The 14,381-nt window shown below is 46.3% G+C and overlaps 2 protein-coding genes across 14 annotated transcripts in view; one reads left to right on the top strand and one right to left on the bottom strand.

Moving 5' to 3' along the window:
- SLX4 (SLX4 structure-specific endonuclease subunit) overlaps positions 1–6,787 on the bottom strand; it is a 29,461-nt gene extending 22,674 nt beyond the window's left edge. For 3 of the 6 annotated variants that reach the window (XM_017953134.3, XM_017953135.3, XM_021931703.2), the window contains exons 1-3: positions 6,577–6,698; positions 3,634–4,732; positions 1,668–1,892 (exon numbers count right to left, since the gene is read on the bottom strand). In XM_017953134.3, coding sequence (XP_017808623.3) covers positions 1,668–1,892; positions 3,634–4,039 — 631 coding nt within the window. In that variant the 5' untranslated portion in view covers positions 4,040–4,732; positions 6,577–6,698. The other 3 variants (XM_021931701.2, XM_017953136.3, XM_021931702.2) reach the window with 3 other exon arrangements.
- Positions 6,788–6,885: 98 nt separating this feature from the next.
- The window catches only part of DNASE1 (deoxyribonuclease 1), a 48,149-nt gene continuing 40,653 nt past the window's right edge, over positions 6,886–14,381 (top strand). For 7 of the 8 annotated variants that reach the window (XR_001898014.3, XR_001898012.3, XM_021931709.2 and 4 more), the window contains exon 1: positions 6,901–7,158. The gene's annotated coding sequence lies outside the window, so the exon portion shown is untranslated. Of the gene's footprint in view, positions 7,159–14,381 lie in introns of all 8 variants that reach the window. The other variant, XM_017953144.3, reaches the window with a different exon arrangement.

Below are 14,381 nucleotides of genomic sequence, written 5' to 3'. Positions count from 1 at the left end.
GGGGATGGAGAACAGAAGCACCTGGCATTATTATGCTTATGGGGCTGGTGCTACACCAAGTGCACAGCAGCTATGGGGCACTGTCTCTACACGCTGTCACCTGGAGCCAATGAGCCTCTAATCCACTCAGAGTGGGGCAACCCGGGGCAACCCAAGGGTTAGAGGAAGGAGTTAAAGGATCCCATAAAGAAATAAACAAATCCAGAGAGTGGGAAATCTTATAATACAATTAGCCTAGCCTCTTCAAAAACTCAGTTTTTGTCATGGGGTTGGGTACGGTGGTTCACACCTCTAATCCTAGCACTTTTGGAGGCTGAGGAGGGCAGATCGCCTGAGCTCAGGAGTTCAAGACCAGCCTGGGCAACATGGCGAAACCCTGTTTCTACTAAAAATACAAAAAAATTAGCCGCGTGTGGTGGTGGGTGCCTGTAATCCCAGCTACTCAGGAGGCCGAGGCACAAGAATAGCTTGAACCCGGGAGGCCGAGGTTGCAGTGGGCCGAGATCGCGCCACTGCACTCTAGCCAAGGCTCTGTCAAAAAAAAAAAAAAGTCAATGTCATGGAAAACAAAAGAAAACAAGGGGACTATTCTAGAATCTAGACCTTAGGAGACTGCTGAGCTACAGCAATATGCAGCATGTGAACTTACTGAATCCTTGTCCCGAAAAAAAAGAAACCAGCTACAAAAAATAACCTTTAGACAACTGGGGAAATTTGAATTTGAACTGGATGCCAGGCACTATTATGGAATTAAGCATGATAATGGTATTGTAGTTATGCAGCAGAATCTAGGGGTGAAGGATCCTGATGTCTATAACTTACTTTCAGATAATATGGAAGAAAAATATGTATATTTGGCTAGGCACAGTGGCTCGCGTCTGTAATCCCAGCACTTTGGAAGGCTGAGGCAGGCAGATCACAAGGTTAGGCGTTCGAGAACAGCTTGGCCGGCCAGCATGGTGAAACCCCATCTCTACTAAAAACACAAAAATTAGCTAGGCGTGGTGGAATGCGCCTGTAGTCCCAGCTACCTGGAGGCTGAGGCAGGAGAATGGCTTGGAACTGGAAGGCGGAGCTTGCAGTGAGCTGACATCGTACCACTGCACTCCAGCCTGGGCAATAGAGCGAGAGTCCATCTCAAATAAAAAAAAAAAAAGGAAGAGGGCCAGGCGCAATGGTTCACACCTGTACTTCTAGCACTTTGGGGGGCTGAGGTAGGCAGATCACTTGTCAGGAGTTCGAGATCAGCCTGGCCAACTTGGCGAAACCCTGTCTCTACTAAAAATACAAAAATTGGCCAGGTGTGGTGGCGCACACCTGTAAATCCAGTGGCTGGGGCAAGATAATTGCTTGAACCTCGGAGGCGGAGGTTGCAGTGAGCCGAGATCATGCCACTGCACTCCAGCCTGGGTGACAGAGCAAGGCTCTGTCTCAGAAAAAAAAAAAAAAAAAGAGGAAGAGGTACCTTATCAAGGAAGCTAGGTAGGAAATGACCCCAGAGACTCTTCAATCTCTGGCTAGATCCAGTGAAGTGGCAAAGGTAAAACATCAAGCAGAGAGCCTATCCACAGAAGAAACCCAACAAATGCTGATTCCTTCTTGCCTCCCTTCCTCAGTTATGTTCATAAACTATCTCTGTGTGGAAGACAGAAACACACCCATCATACCATTCCTCGCCATCATCTCCTCTTGAGGATCCTTTGGGACATTTTCTTCCTGTGCAGCCTCGAGGGAGCACTCTTCTGAAGCATGTCTCAAACGCTCGGGGTCTGCTCTCTTGAACTGCTGCATTCGCTGTAGGACCAATTGTGCTGTGCGGGGTTTGGAGGGACTTGGCACTGCTGTTGTCAAACAGGAAGGAGGAGGCTGAGAGTCACTGTTGGGCACATTCTCTGGCAAGGAGGGAAATATTCACAACCATCTGTTGTAGCTGGAGAAATAAAAGACTTTTCCACCAGATACAGGTTAGACGCAAGTTTCAGGCGTCCTTTATCAACTAGTTTAGGTTTGACTCACAAATGTGAAGAGGACTGGTTGCTTGTCGGTAACTTCTTTGTTTATGGCAATACAGACATAAATATCAATGACAGGAGGGGAATGGGATGTGACTGCTAATGAGCACGGGGTTTAGTTTTAGGATAAAACTGTTCTCAAGTTAGGTAGTGGTGGAGTTGGACAACTCTGTGAATATACTAAAAACCACTGAACCATACCCTTTTAAAGGGTGAATTTTATGGAATGTCAATTATACCCCAATAAAGCTATTATTAAAGAAATATTAACGACAAAGGTTTATGTCCTAGATCAGTTCTTCTTTAACTTGGGATCCACAGATCTTCAGTGGGGATCCAGGAACCCCATGAAGTTGTATGCCAGTTCTGCAGGTGTGCGCATGGATACGTGTTTTGGGGGAACCACGCATAGATTTCATCTGACTGGAAAAGAGCACGGGAGACCAGTAAAGTTGGTGAGGCAACACTGTTGACGCCTTTCAGCAGTCTCTGCGGCCTGAGACTCTACCACCACTCTAACCACTCTACCGAGAGGTTATTAAGATCAGGAAGGCAGGGCATGGAAAATTGAGAAACAGAACTCAGGAGCTCAGAGAGCCCATGGTGTATTATACATGCAAGGCTGGTTTTCAGTTTTGCATGAAGAATGTGTACTAAGCATACAGCTCAGTATATCAAGGGCAACAGAGCAAGAAAACTGCTTTAAACAAACCGTTAAAAAATTATCCAGGTGCGGTGGTGGGTGCCTGTGGTCCCAGCTACGCGGGAGGCTGAGGCAGAGAGGACTGCTTGAACCTGGGAGGTCAAGGCTGCAGTGAGCTATGATAGCGCCCTGCACTCCAGCCTGGGTGACAGACCAAGACCCAGTCTCTAAAAACTAAGTAAGGAACTAAATCAGTAACAATAACAAAGGAAAAGATTAAAAGGTCTTCTGAGAGAGAAACAAAAAACCTGAAGATTCTCCTGGGACTTGAACTCACACAGCGCCCTCATGCGGCCCTCTCAGCAGCCTCTCCAAATTGGCTGACCCAGACCAACTTACCCACTTTGGAATAAATTCAAGAAAACAAGAGAAGCAACATTATTGTGTTGTTTGTGTAACTCATGTCAACCACATAACAGAATTTCATAGGCAATTCTGAAAGAGCAGAGGACTCCAAACATAACCATGTGAGCAATTCACACAGGGCTTATGTTTTTCTTGACTGTTGTTTAAACCAGGAGTCAACCGGGCGCAGTGGCTCACGCCTGTAATCCCAGCACTTTGAGAGGCTGAGGCATGAGGATTGCTTGAGCCCAGGAGTTCAAGACCAGCCTGGGCAACATAGTCAGACCTCCAGCTCTGAATTTTTTTTTAAGCTTAAAAATTTAAAAAAATAAATAAATAAATAAAAATAAACCAAGAGTTAGCAAACTACAGTCATGTGGCTGGCTGCCTATTTTTGTAAATAAACCTTTACTGGCATATGGCCATGCCTGTTCATTTACATATTGTCCACGCCTGCTTTCTCACTATGACAGCAGAGTTGTGACAGTCTTATGGCCTACAAAGCCAAAATATTTACAATCTGGCTCTTTCCATAAAGTTTTCCAGCCCCCGGTTTAAAAGAGTACAAATTACCTCTGGTTTCCTCTCTGGAAAGGTTTGGCGATGGTTCTTGCCGGTTACCCGTCTGGGTGTTTTGTGCTGTTTCCCAGAGCACAGGCTGATCTGGAGCAGAGGCGAGCACAACTGCCTCCCCATTCACAGAGAGGGCCGGTTCACTTGTTTGCCATTTGGTTACCCCTTGCTTTTTAGTCCTAGGGGCCTGGCTGCCAGATGGAGGTTTCTCCTCTGCAGGGCCTTGAAGGGTTTTGGTCTTGGTAGCAGTTTGTTTGGTCCTTTTCAATTTGCGTCTTACCTGAGTGCCGTTTGAGGAGGCGTTTTGTGTCTTCCTTTCTCCTGACAGCTCCTTGATTCCATGTTTTTTCACCCTTTGGAAAAAGCTAGCGCAGAGTTCTTTAAAGTCCTCATCAGACTCATCCATCACTGACCAGTTTTAAGGCTTTCAGGCTGGTCTTCAGAGGAGCGAGGGTCAATCCCGGGACATGCAGACAGATGAGAAAGTGAACCCAAGTAGAAGCCTAGCTTCCTCTCTACTTCTCAATTAGATACTTGGAGAGTTTGCACAATTGAACAAAAAGTACTGTTTTCCTCTCTATAATGACTGAAGTATCTTTGTTCAAATTGGGCCTGTGGTTGAACATGTTTAAAGCTTCCCTCTGTTAAAGTGCACAACTGGGCCGGGTGCGGTGGCTCACACTTGTAATCCCAGCACTTTTGGAGGACAATGGGGGTGGATCATCTGAGGTCAGAAGTTCGAGACCAGCCTGGCCAATATGGTGAAACCTCGTTTCAACTGAAAATACAAAAAATTGGCCAGGTGTGCTGGCAGACGCCTGTAATCCCACCTACTCGGGAGGCAGAGGCAAGAGAATCCCTTGAACCTGGGAGACGGAGATTGCAATGAGTAGAGATCGTGCCACTGCACTCCAACCTGGGCAATGAGAGCAAAACGCTGTTTCAAAAAATAATAATAATAAATAAAGTCCACAATTGAAAAAGAGTGTTTTGTTGTCCAATAGATGCCTCTAGATTGAATACATATGAACCTGGTGCTCAGATAATTCTCCAAGATCTCCACGATGATGAAACATATATGGTTCACTTAATTTCACATCTGTGGAAAACCAAAAGCATGTAAGTGTAATCGGACATTGTCATTTTATGCCAGTTCTTCCAGGGAGGGACAAGGGCATGTGGGGTGAGGGAAAAGTCTTCAGAGTAACAATACTGTCAAATAGTCCAGCCTGGTTAACATGGTCTAATCGTCCTATCAGACATCACGACAGAAGGATCCAGAAACCTGTCAAAGCATGTTCTTCCACAGGAATTAACATGTGTGCATCTTGGGAGAGTGTTTTCTTAACTGAAATTTAGGGAGCAAACCCCATGAAAGGCAGTCATCATAGAAACAGGATGATCCCCAAATCTCAGAAAACTATCTCCTACACTGATTTAAGACCCCTGCCTGTTAAAGAGGCTCTTTCTGTAAATACTGCAACATAAGAGACAGGAAGAGAAACTATCTTCTCATGAACACTCAGGAGACAAAAGGTCACTTTTCCTTATCTTCTCAACCCAGCAAGGCTCTCCAAACCTGTATGACTAGAATATCGCCTCTATACAAAGGTTGGGCCTTGTGGGCATGGCTATTTACTTTGGCGCATGCTTAGTGTGGTTCAAAAATCAAAACTGAATGACCCAATGGCAGAAAGTTATTCTTTCAAATACAATAATGCAATCTCCACTGTCCAAGGAATCTGATTAATCATTTTGTTTTCCAGAGCTGAAAATACCCCTACCTAGAATCTACTTTCTGTGGCTGGCTCATTCTCTTCTGTGTCTTCCCCTCAGAGAAGTGTCCTCTAATCCTTTATGGACCCTCTCCATCCGCATCCCTATCATCGTCCACCGTTTTCACAATGGCATCTGTCATAGGTTATAATCATATGAAACAGATAATATCTATTGAATGCTTACTGTGTGCCAAGCACTGTTCCGATTGTTTTTCAAGTCAAACTCATTTAATCCTTACAAGAAACCTATATGGTGGAATCTCTTGTCATCCTCTCTTTACAGCAAGGAAACACGCAAGCAGAATAAGGAACTGGCTCAAAGCTAGTTCAGGAACAGCTTTCAAAGTGGCAGGGCTAGGATCAAACCCAGGAAGCGTCGTTCCAAATTATCCCCTCTTGTATTTTTATTAATCGGCTTATTATCTGTCCCCCATTAAGCTCAACAATTCAGGAGGGTAGAGATCCATCTATTTTACTTTGCATCCTCTTTGGCTGATCCGGTGCCTGACTTGAAGTAAGTGCTCGACAACTACTTGTTGAATTCATGAATTGCAAAGAGTTTGGTATAATGGGAGTAGACAGAAAGGTGTAGGAGAAAAGGCTGCGGGGAGAGGCAGGGATCGGCTCACAAGGGCCTGGAAGGTCAGGCTAGGCAAAGTGAATTTTATCCTGTTGGATGTGGGGAGCGGCTGGAACAAATGCCACCCTCCACAACTGTGTTGATCTCTGCATCTCTGTAGATAAGAACCTAACAACAGTCTATCTCCTCCTGTAGGTGCACAATCAATATTTACTGAATGACATAACGGATCCTGCAAGCCTACAGGTTTCCAGAGGGAAGGGGACTTGTGCCTCCTCGCTTCTTACCTACCGCAGCGCACGGCTCACAGCAGGAGCGGGATGAATGAATGGATAGGTGAGGGGCGGACCCTCCCGCTTCCCCCAACCCGGCGACCTACGGAAAGGGGCTGAGGGATTCCCTGCCTGGGAAAAGGGCTGCCAAAGACTCTAACGGCTCTAAAGTCAGACGGAGAACCCCGATCCCCGGACTGGCCCGGACCGAGACCGCCGTGGGGATACAGATCAGCCACCCTCCTCCCTCCAGGCGGGCCCCGGCCCCTCTCCACCCGAGCGCGGCTCCTGCCTCTCCGCCGGGGCTGCGGACCTGCAGAGGCCACGGAGTCAGCGAGGGAGACGGGAGAGAAAGGCTCTTCTCCCTAAGCAGAGCGAGAACGGCTCGAGGTGACAGGACCTCCACCTCCCGGGTGCAGACTCCCAACCCCACAGCCCGGCTCCTCCTACCTCCGGCGCCGCCGCGGCACCTTCTTAACGGAGACTCACGCGCCTGCGCATGCGCCGCCCGCGCCCCCGCGGAGAATTGCCTGCGCGCAGGCGCAGAGCGGGCGCGCGCGGTGGTGCGGCAGCCTCACTTCCCGTCTTCCTCTGCGGCTCCGGGCGCGGCGCGCGGCGGCCGGCGCTTCCGGTCGGAAGGAGGCGGGGCGAGGCGGAAGCGGCGCTTGCTGCAGATGGAGTCTATTAGTTTTGATAAAGAGTTAGGGCAAGTTTAGGGCACTGTGGCAGCATTGAGATCAAGTGTGGTTCCTTCCCAGCTCGCTCAGGAAATGTTCGCGGATACAATGGCGGCCCCCTCTGGGCATACCTGCCTGTGGAGCGGAGAGTGGACAGTGTGAGGGGAACCGGGAGAGGCACCGAATCTGGCCTGGGGGCCCGGGAATCTTCCTCTCAGGTGGGGTGGCGTGAGAGTCGAGGCCTGGAGGTCGGGGAGGGTTAGCTACGTGAAGAGGGGATTATACCGGGCTGCAGCGGCCTGGAGGGGATGCTCGAGCAGGGCTAGGGTGAAGCCAGCTAGCGCCTGAGGGAAAGGTGGCAGAGGTTTGCCACGGCTTGGCATTTGAGGGACTTTACACATCGTATTAAGGCTTTGAGCTTCAACTTGGGGTCGTCGGGAGCCATTGAAGGTTTTTTGTTGTTGTTTGTTTGTTTATTTTTTGAGACAAGAGTTTTGCTCTTGTTGCCCAGGCTGGGGTGCAGTGGTGCTATCTCGGCTCACTGCAACCTCCGTCTCCCGGATTCGAGCGATTCTTGTGCCTTACCTTCCCAAGTAGCTGGGATTATAGGCGGTGTTTTTAGTAGAGACTGGCTTTCACCGTGTTGCCCAGGCTTGTCTCCAACTCCTGACCTCAGGTGATCCGCCCGCCTTGGCCTCCCAAAGTGTTGGGATTACAGGCGTGAGCCACCGCTCCTGGCTTTTTTTTTTTTTTTTTTTTTAAAGTAGAGACGGGAGGTCTCACTATGTTGCCCAGGCTGGTCTCGAACCCTGGCCTCAAGAGATCCTCCCGCCTGGGCTTCCCAAAGCGCTGAGATTACAGGTGTGAGCCGCCACGCCCGGCGTAAGATTGTGTTTTTAAAGGCCTAATTACAGTGAGAACAGATGAGGCCAGGACACCTATTTGGAGGCTATTAGATAATCTAGATGAAAAGTGGGGGCGGCCCGAATTAGGAAGTGGAGCAAAAAGCATGGAGAAATATCGAGCATAGTCATGACCCAATTGTTAACAATTTGCCGGTTTCTGGCCTTAGCATCTGAGTAGTGTGCTTCCAGTCACTGAAATAATGAACACAGGAGAAGTGTAAAGGAATCAGTTTGCAGGGCAAACAATATGTTTTTTAAAAGATACAAATATTATAAAATTCACACTTGAAGTATACTTTCAGTGGTTTTCAGTACATTCACAGGATTTGCAGCCATCATCGCTAATTCCAGAATGTTGTAAAACCCCAAATGGAACCTGCCATACCCATTAGTAGTCACCCCCCAATTCCCTCGACCCCATCTCCTGGCAATCACTAATCGGCTTTCTGTCTCTGTGGTTTTGCCTATTCAGTAAGTTTTATGTAAATGGAATGATGTGATACTTGGCCTTCTCTGCTGGGCTTTTATTAAGCATGTTTTCAAGGTTCATCCTTGTAGCATGAATCAGTACTTCATGCCTTTTCATGGCTACATAATCACGTGTATGGATAGACCATGTTTTGTTTATCCGTTTATCAGGTGATGGGCATATGGATGTTTTACTTTTTGGCTGTTAGAAATAATGCTACTATGAACATTGGTGTTCTTAGCACAAGTTTTTGTGTTCTAGGAGTGGAATTACTGGGTAAGACTACATTTAATTCTGAATGTTGAGCTTAAAAACCTTCCAAGAGGTTTTCCTTGATGAAGGATGTAGGAGGTGTTTACTTGCTCTCTGGCTTGCAAATCTAAGTTTGTTTGTAATATGGCTTCCAGTTGGATAAAGTAGACAGAATAAGAATGATAAGCAGCCCAGAGGCATGGGTAGGGCAGGGTGTCTTGGGACTTTATAGAGGAGACTGAGTGACAACGTGGAGAGGCTAGTGCTGTTGAAATAATTCCTTCTTTCCTTCCTCCTTCCTCCCTTCCTCCCCTCCTCCCTTCCTCCCTCCTCCCTCCTCCCCTCCTCCCCTCCACTCCCCTCTCCCCTCCTCCCTCCTCCATCCTCCTCCTCTCCTCCTCCTGGCTTCTTGTGGGTTAGGCTCTTATTTAGGCTGGATGCATAGCAGTGGTGTGTGCAACCTCCACCTCCCCGAAACGATTCTCCTGCTTTAGCCTCCCATATAGCTGGGATTACAGGCGCCCACAACACTTTTAGAAGCTAATTTTTTTTTTTTTTTTTTTGAGACAAAGTCTAGCTCTGTCTCCCAGACTGGAATGTACTGGTGCAATCTTTGCAAGCTCCGCCTCCTGGGTTCACACACCATTCTCCTGCATGGCCTCCCGAATACCTGGGGGTGGGTGCCCGCCTGTGCCCGGCTAATTTTTTTGTATTTTGAAGTGGGAACAGGGTTTCACTGTGTTGTAGGGCGGTCTTGATCTCTGACCTGCATTGATTTGCCATGTGGCCTCCCCAGAGTGCTGGGATTACAGGCGTGAGCCACCGCACCCAGCATAATTTTTTGTATTTTTAGTAGAGATGGGGTTTCACCATGTTGGGCAGGCTGGTCTCGAACTTCTGACCTCAGGCGATCTTCCTGCCTGGACCTCCCAAAGGGCTGGGATTACTGGCGTGAGCCACCGCGCCTGGCCTGAAACCATTTCTTACTTACATTTCTCAAGAAAAGGAGGCATGCCACCACATTCAGAGCCACAAGGGAGGCATCACCTTTTGGTTAGAAGGAAAAGGTAGGAACAAGGAGAAAGTCTAGGCCAGAGCCTTTATGGGGTTCCTCAGGAATAGCAAGTCAGGGCGGAGTAAACATTTTAGGATTGGATAATTTAAATAATTCCATCAGGCTTTGCCTTTGGGTGGTCTCTAGTTGCTTGGTACCTGGCCATGGTTGATTTAGGGCAGGAGAAATACTGGCTTGGTGTGTGAGAGTTAGATAAAAGGGATGGTTGAGAAATTAGCCCTGGGAGAGGCAGTCTCCCTGCCAGCAAGATTTTTAAGATTTCAAAATACCATAAAATACAGACAAAATTTTTAAACAGCTAATAAACATGGATGTGGCTGGTATGATATGAAGGATAGCTGTAATGGTAGAAATTATTTTTTTCCAGTCAGACTGAAAATGAAGTGCCTGTTTCCTATTTAGGATTTAAATCTCTTAGAGGTCTAGTGAAGAAAGTCTCTTCTACCTCCCTCCCCCAACCCCAAATCTGGCTCTATTATTTATTTACGTAAAATAAATTAGTTGAAGTGTGGTTTAGAGAAGAGAGTTTTCTTAAACCTGAGATTCTCAACGGAGTCACCTGTGGAATTTTTTTTTTAATTGGAAATTCAGGGACACTATTCTTAGGCCTACTGAATAAATCTTTGAACCTGTGCCTTTTGAAAGTTTCACAGATGATTCTGATGTTCTCAAGATTGTGAAGCACTGCATTTAACCAGCACCAGGTGAACACTGTAGGCTGAGTATAGGAGAGATGCCAAGACCTGGGTCAGGGTGGTGCATGGAATTTTGAATTATACATAAATTCCTCCCTTCAAGGAACAAAGCCATCCATAACTGGGGCAGCTGCTTCTTGGGGCCCAAGGTGAACAATGGGAGCTGCCTTGTCCTGGACCCTATTGTGACTGTTAACTCTAGCAGAAGCCCTAGGGTTCATGCTGTTAGTCAGAAGTCACCCAGTGTGACTAAGTTGAGGGGCAGGGTGAGAAACAGTGTTACTAGATGGATGTTATTTCGGTAGGAATAGTATTGTGCGTTCCCTGTCAGCATTTGAGGCAGAAACCCACTGCACTGTCAAAACAACCGGGGAGATGAAAGATGATGTCAGATATTAAAAGGTGCAGATAGTCCTTGTGTTTGGTTAACTTTACAAGGTTTATCTGAAAGAGAAAATGGATGCAGAAGTACATGAAAAAATTGTGTTACTCCAAATAGATGTGCTGTTTTCCCAGTTCATAGGAGTCAGTAATTTAGGGGTTCAGGGGAAAAAGGCAAAGGTTGAAGATACTGTGATTATGATGTCCTTACCCTCCTGGAATATTTCCTTTTTAAAAGCTTCTGGCATCTCCCACAGAGTTAATGTTTTACACAGTTCAGAGGATGAATTGAAGGGCCCTTATCCCAGGTCTGTGGTTTGATTATAAATTGTAAAGCCATAACCTGTCCACCTTCCGCTCATTTATCTTGACAGGGGTTGGGGAGATGGCAGGTTGAACAAGGAAAGAATTGTCTCCTCAGTTCTTTGGTCGTGTTAACTTTTATTTACTGTTGTATATTCACATTTTCTAGACTGCTAAAATTGGTGAAATCAGGAGAGGAAATAACTGTTTTTACATGTATAAGTATGCAAAAGTTATTCGAGATGAGTTACACTGCATTTCTGTTAGTGTGCTGCCTGCCACTGCTGCCTTTCTGTGCGTTTGCTCTGTCTATTCTGCTAGACAAATTTAGGGGAGATTTAAGACAGCAAAACAACCCCCAAAGTATCTACCAGCACAATCCCTATCAAAATCCCAACAACCTTTTAATTTTTTTGCAGAAGTGGAAAAACTCATGTTAAAAATCGTAGGAATTGGCCGGGTGCGGTGGCTCACGCCTGTAATCCCAGCATTTTGGGAGGCTGAGGAAGGTAGATCACTTGAGGTCAGGAGTTCGAGACCAGCCTGGCCAACATGGTGAAACCCCGTCTCTACTAAAAATTCAAAAGTTAGCCAGGCGTGGTGGCGGGTGCCTGTAGTCCCAGCTACTTGGAAGGCTGAGGCAGGAGAATCCCTTGAACCCAGGAGATGGAGGTTGCAGTGAGCCAAGATCACAACACTGCATTCCAGCCTGGTAACAGAGTGAGACTTTGTCTGAAGTAAATAAATAAATTAATTAAATAAAATAAATAAATTCATATGGAATTGCAAGGGGCTCCTAATACCCAAAACCCTAATAGCCTCTTTGTTCTTTTTCAAGAAATACTTCCTTATATCAAAACTTACTACAAGCGATAGTAATCAAGACTCTGTGGTACTGTACTAGCATAAGGATAGACATATGGGTCAGTGGAAGAGAAGTGAGAGTGTAGAAATAAACACCTACATTTATGAGCAATTGATTTTTGTCAAGGATGCCAAGACTAGTCAATGGTGAAAGAACAGTGTCTTCCACAAATGGAGCTGGGATAACAGGATATCACATGCAAAAGAATGAAGTTAGACCCTTACCTCATACCATGTACAAATAATAGCTTAGAATGGATCAAAGACCCAATGTAAGAGTGAAAACTATAAACCTCTTAGAAGAATACAAGGGTAGGCTGGGTGTGGTGGCTCACCCCTGTAATCCCAGCACTTTTGGCATCACCAGAGATCAGGAGTTTGAGACCAGCCTGACCAACATGGTGAAACCGCATCTCTACTAAAAATACAAAATTAGCCGGGTGTGGTGGCGTGTGCCTGTAATCCCAGCTACTCGGGAGGCTGAGGCAGGAGAATCACCTGAACCCAGAGGCGGAGGTTGCGGTGAGCCGAGATCGCGCCACCGCACTCCAGCCTGGGCAACAGGAGTGAAACTCCATTTCAAAAAAAAAGAAGACGACAAGGATTAAATCTTTATGACCTTGGAGTTGGCAGTAGACTCTAGATGTGACACTAAAAGCAGAAACAACAACAAATAATGAATTGGACTTCATCAAAATTAAAAACTTGTGTGTGTAAAAGTACACTATCAAGAAAATAAGAAGACAACCCACAGAACAGGAGATACGTGTTAATCATATACCTGACAAGAGTCTATGCTGCTGTCTGAATGTTTATGTCTCCTGTCACCCAATTCACATGTGAAGTCCTTACCCGCAAGGTGATAGGATTAGTGCTCTTACAAAAGAGGCGCCTGTGGCCAGGTGTAGTGGCTTATGCCTGTAATCTCAGCACTTTGGGAGGCGGAGGCGGGAGGATTGCTTGGGCCCAGGAGTTTGAGACCATCCTGGGCAGCAAGATGAGACTCCATCTCTACAAAAATTTTTTTTAAAAAAGAAACAGGCCCAAGAGAGAAACCCCCTGCCCTTTCTTCCATCTGAGGAAGTGGGCCTTCACCAGACAGAGTCTGCTAACACCTTGATCTTGGACTTCCCAGACTCCAGAACAGAGAATTTCTGTTGTTTATTAGCCACCCAGTCTTATGGTATTTTGTAAGAGCAACCCAGATGGACTAAGATAATCTAGTGGCACAATATGGAAAGAACTTTTACAACTCAATGAAAGGACAACTCAGAAAATGGGTATGGTAGAATTTGTCCTGTGAAGAAGCCAAGACCAAAAGAAAAAGGACATGGGACTTGATTAGACATTCCAAAGAATGGCAGATGCCAACAAGCACATGAAAACATGATCATCATGAATCATTAGAGAAGTGCAGATTGAAACCACAGTGAGATACTGCTTCATGGCCAGTAGGACAGCCATTTCCTAAAAAAAATTTAAAAAATAAAAATAAGTATTGGTGAGGATGTAAAGAAGTTAGAACTCTGATCCGTTGCTGGAGGGAATGTAAAATGGTGCAGCTGCTGTGGGAAACAGTTTGTGGTTCCTGAACAAGCTAAAGATAAAATCATATGATCCAGCAATTCCACTTCTAAAGATATGTCCAAGAATTGAAAAAGTGTTTTCTTTTTTTGAGACAGAGTCTTGCTCTGTTGCCCAGGCTGGAGTGCAATGGTGCGATCTTGGCTCACTGCAAGCTCCACCTCCTGGGTTAACGCCATTCTCCTGCCTCAGCCTCCCGAGTAGCTGGGACTACAGGTGCCTGCCACCACGCCCAGCTAATTTTTTGTGTTTTTAGTAGAGACAGGGTTTCACTGTGTTAGCCAGGATGGTCTTGATCTCCTGACCTCATGATCCGCCCGCCTCGGCCTCCCAAAGTGTTGGGATTACAGGCGTGAGCCACTGTGCCTGGCCTGTTTTTTATTTTTTTTAGAGACAGGGTTTTGCTGTCATCCAGGCTGGAATGCAGTGGCACGAGCATAGACTCGAACTCTTGGGCTCAGACAATCCTCCTGCCTCAGTCTCCCAAGTAACCAAGAGTACAAGCGTGTGCCACCACACTCAACTGACTTTTAAAAATTTTTGTAGAGATGGGGGTCTTGCTATGTTGCCCAGGCTGATCTTAAACTCAGCCTCAGGTGATCCTCCTGCCTCCCAAAGTGCTGGGTTTACAGGCATGAGCCATTGCTCTTGCCTGGTTTACCTGTTTTAGAAAAAAATACCTGTACATTGTTAATTTTTTTTCCAGGAGCTTCAGAAGGGTACAAAAATTCCGTCCTACTTCTGGCCCCCTGACTTCCAAACTCCCTCCCCGGAGGCTTCTTGAAATATTCCAGATAATTCTGTGCACATACAAGTATATATTAACATATATCTCTGCTTTTCCCCAATGTAAATAAACAGTAGCACATTTTACCCATTGTTCTGAACCTCGTTTTTGCAACTTAATAAACTA

Source organism: Papio anubis, chromosome 18 (genome assembly GCF_008728515.1).
Source record: "Papio anubis isolate 15944 chromosome 18, Panubis1.0, whole genome shotgun sequence".
Taxonomy (NCBI): Eukaryota; Metazoa; Chordata; class Mammalia; order Primates; family Cercopithecidae; genus Papio; species Papio anubis.
Note: the sequence above shows the minus strand (reverse complement) of the source record. Positions and strands in the feature narration are given on the sequence as shown.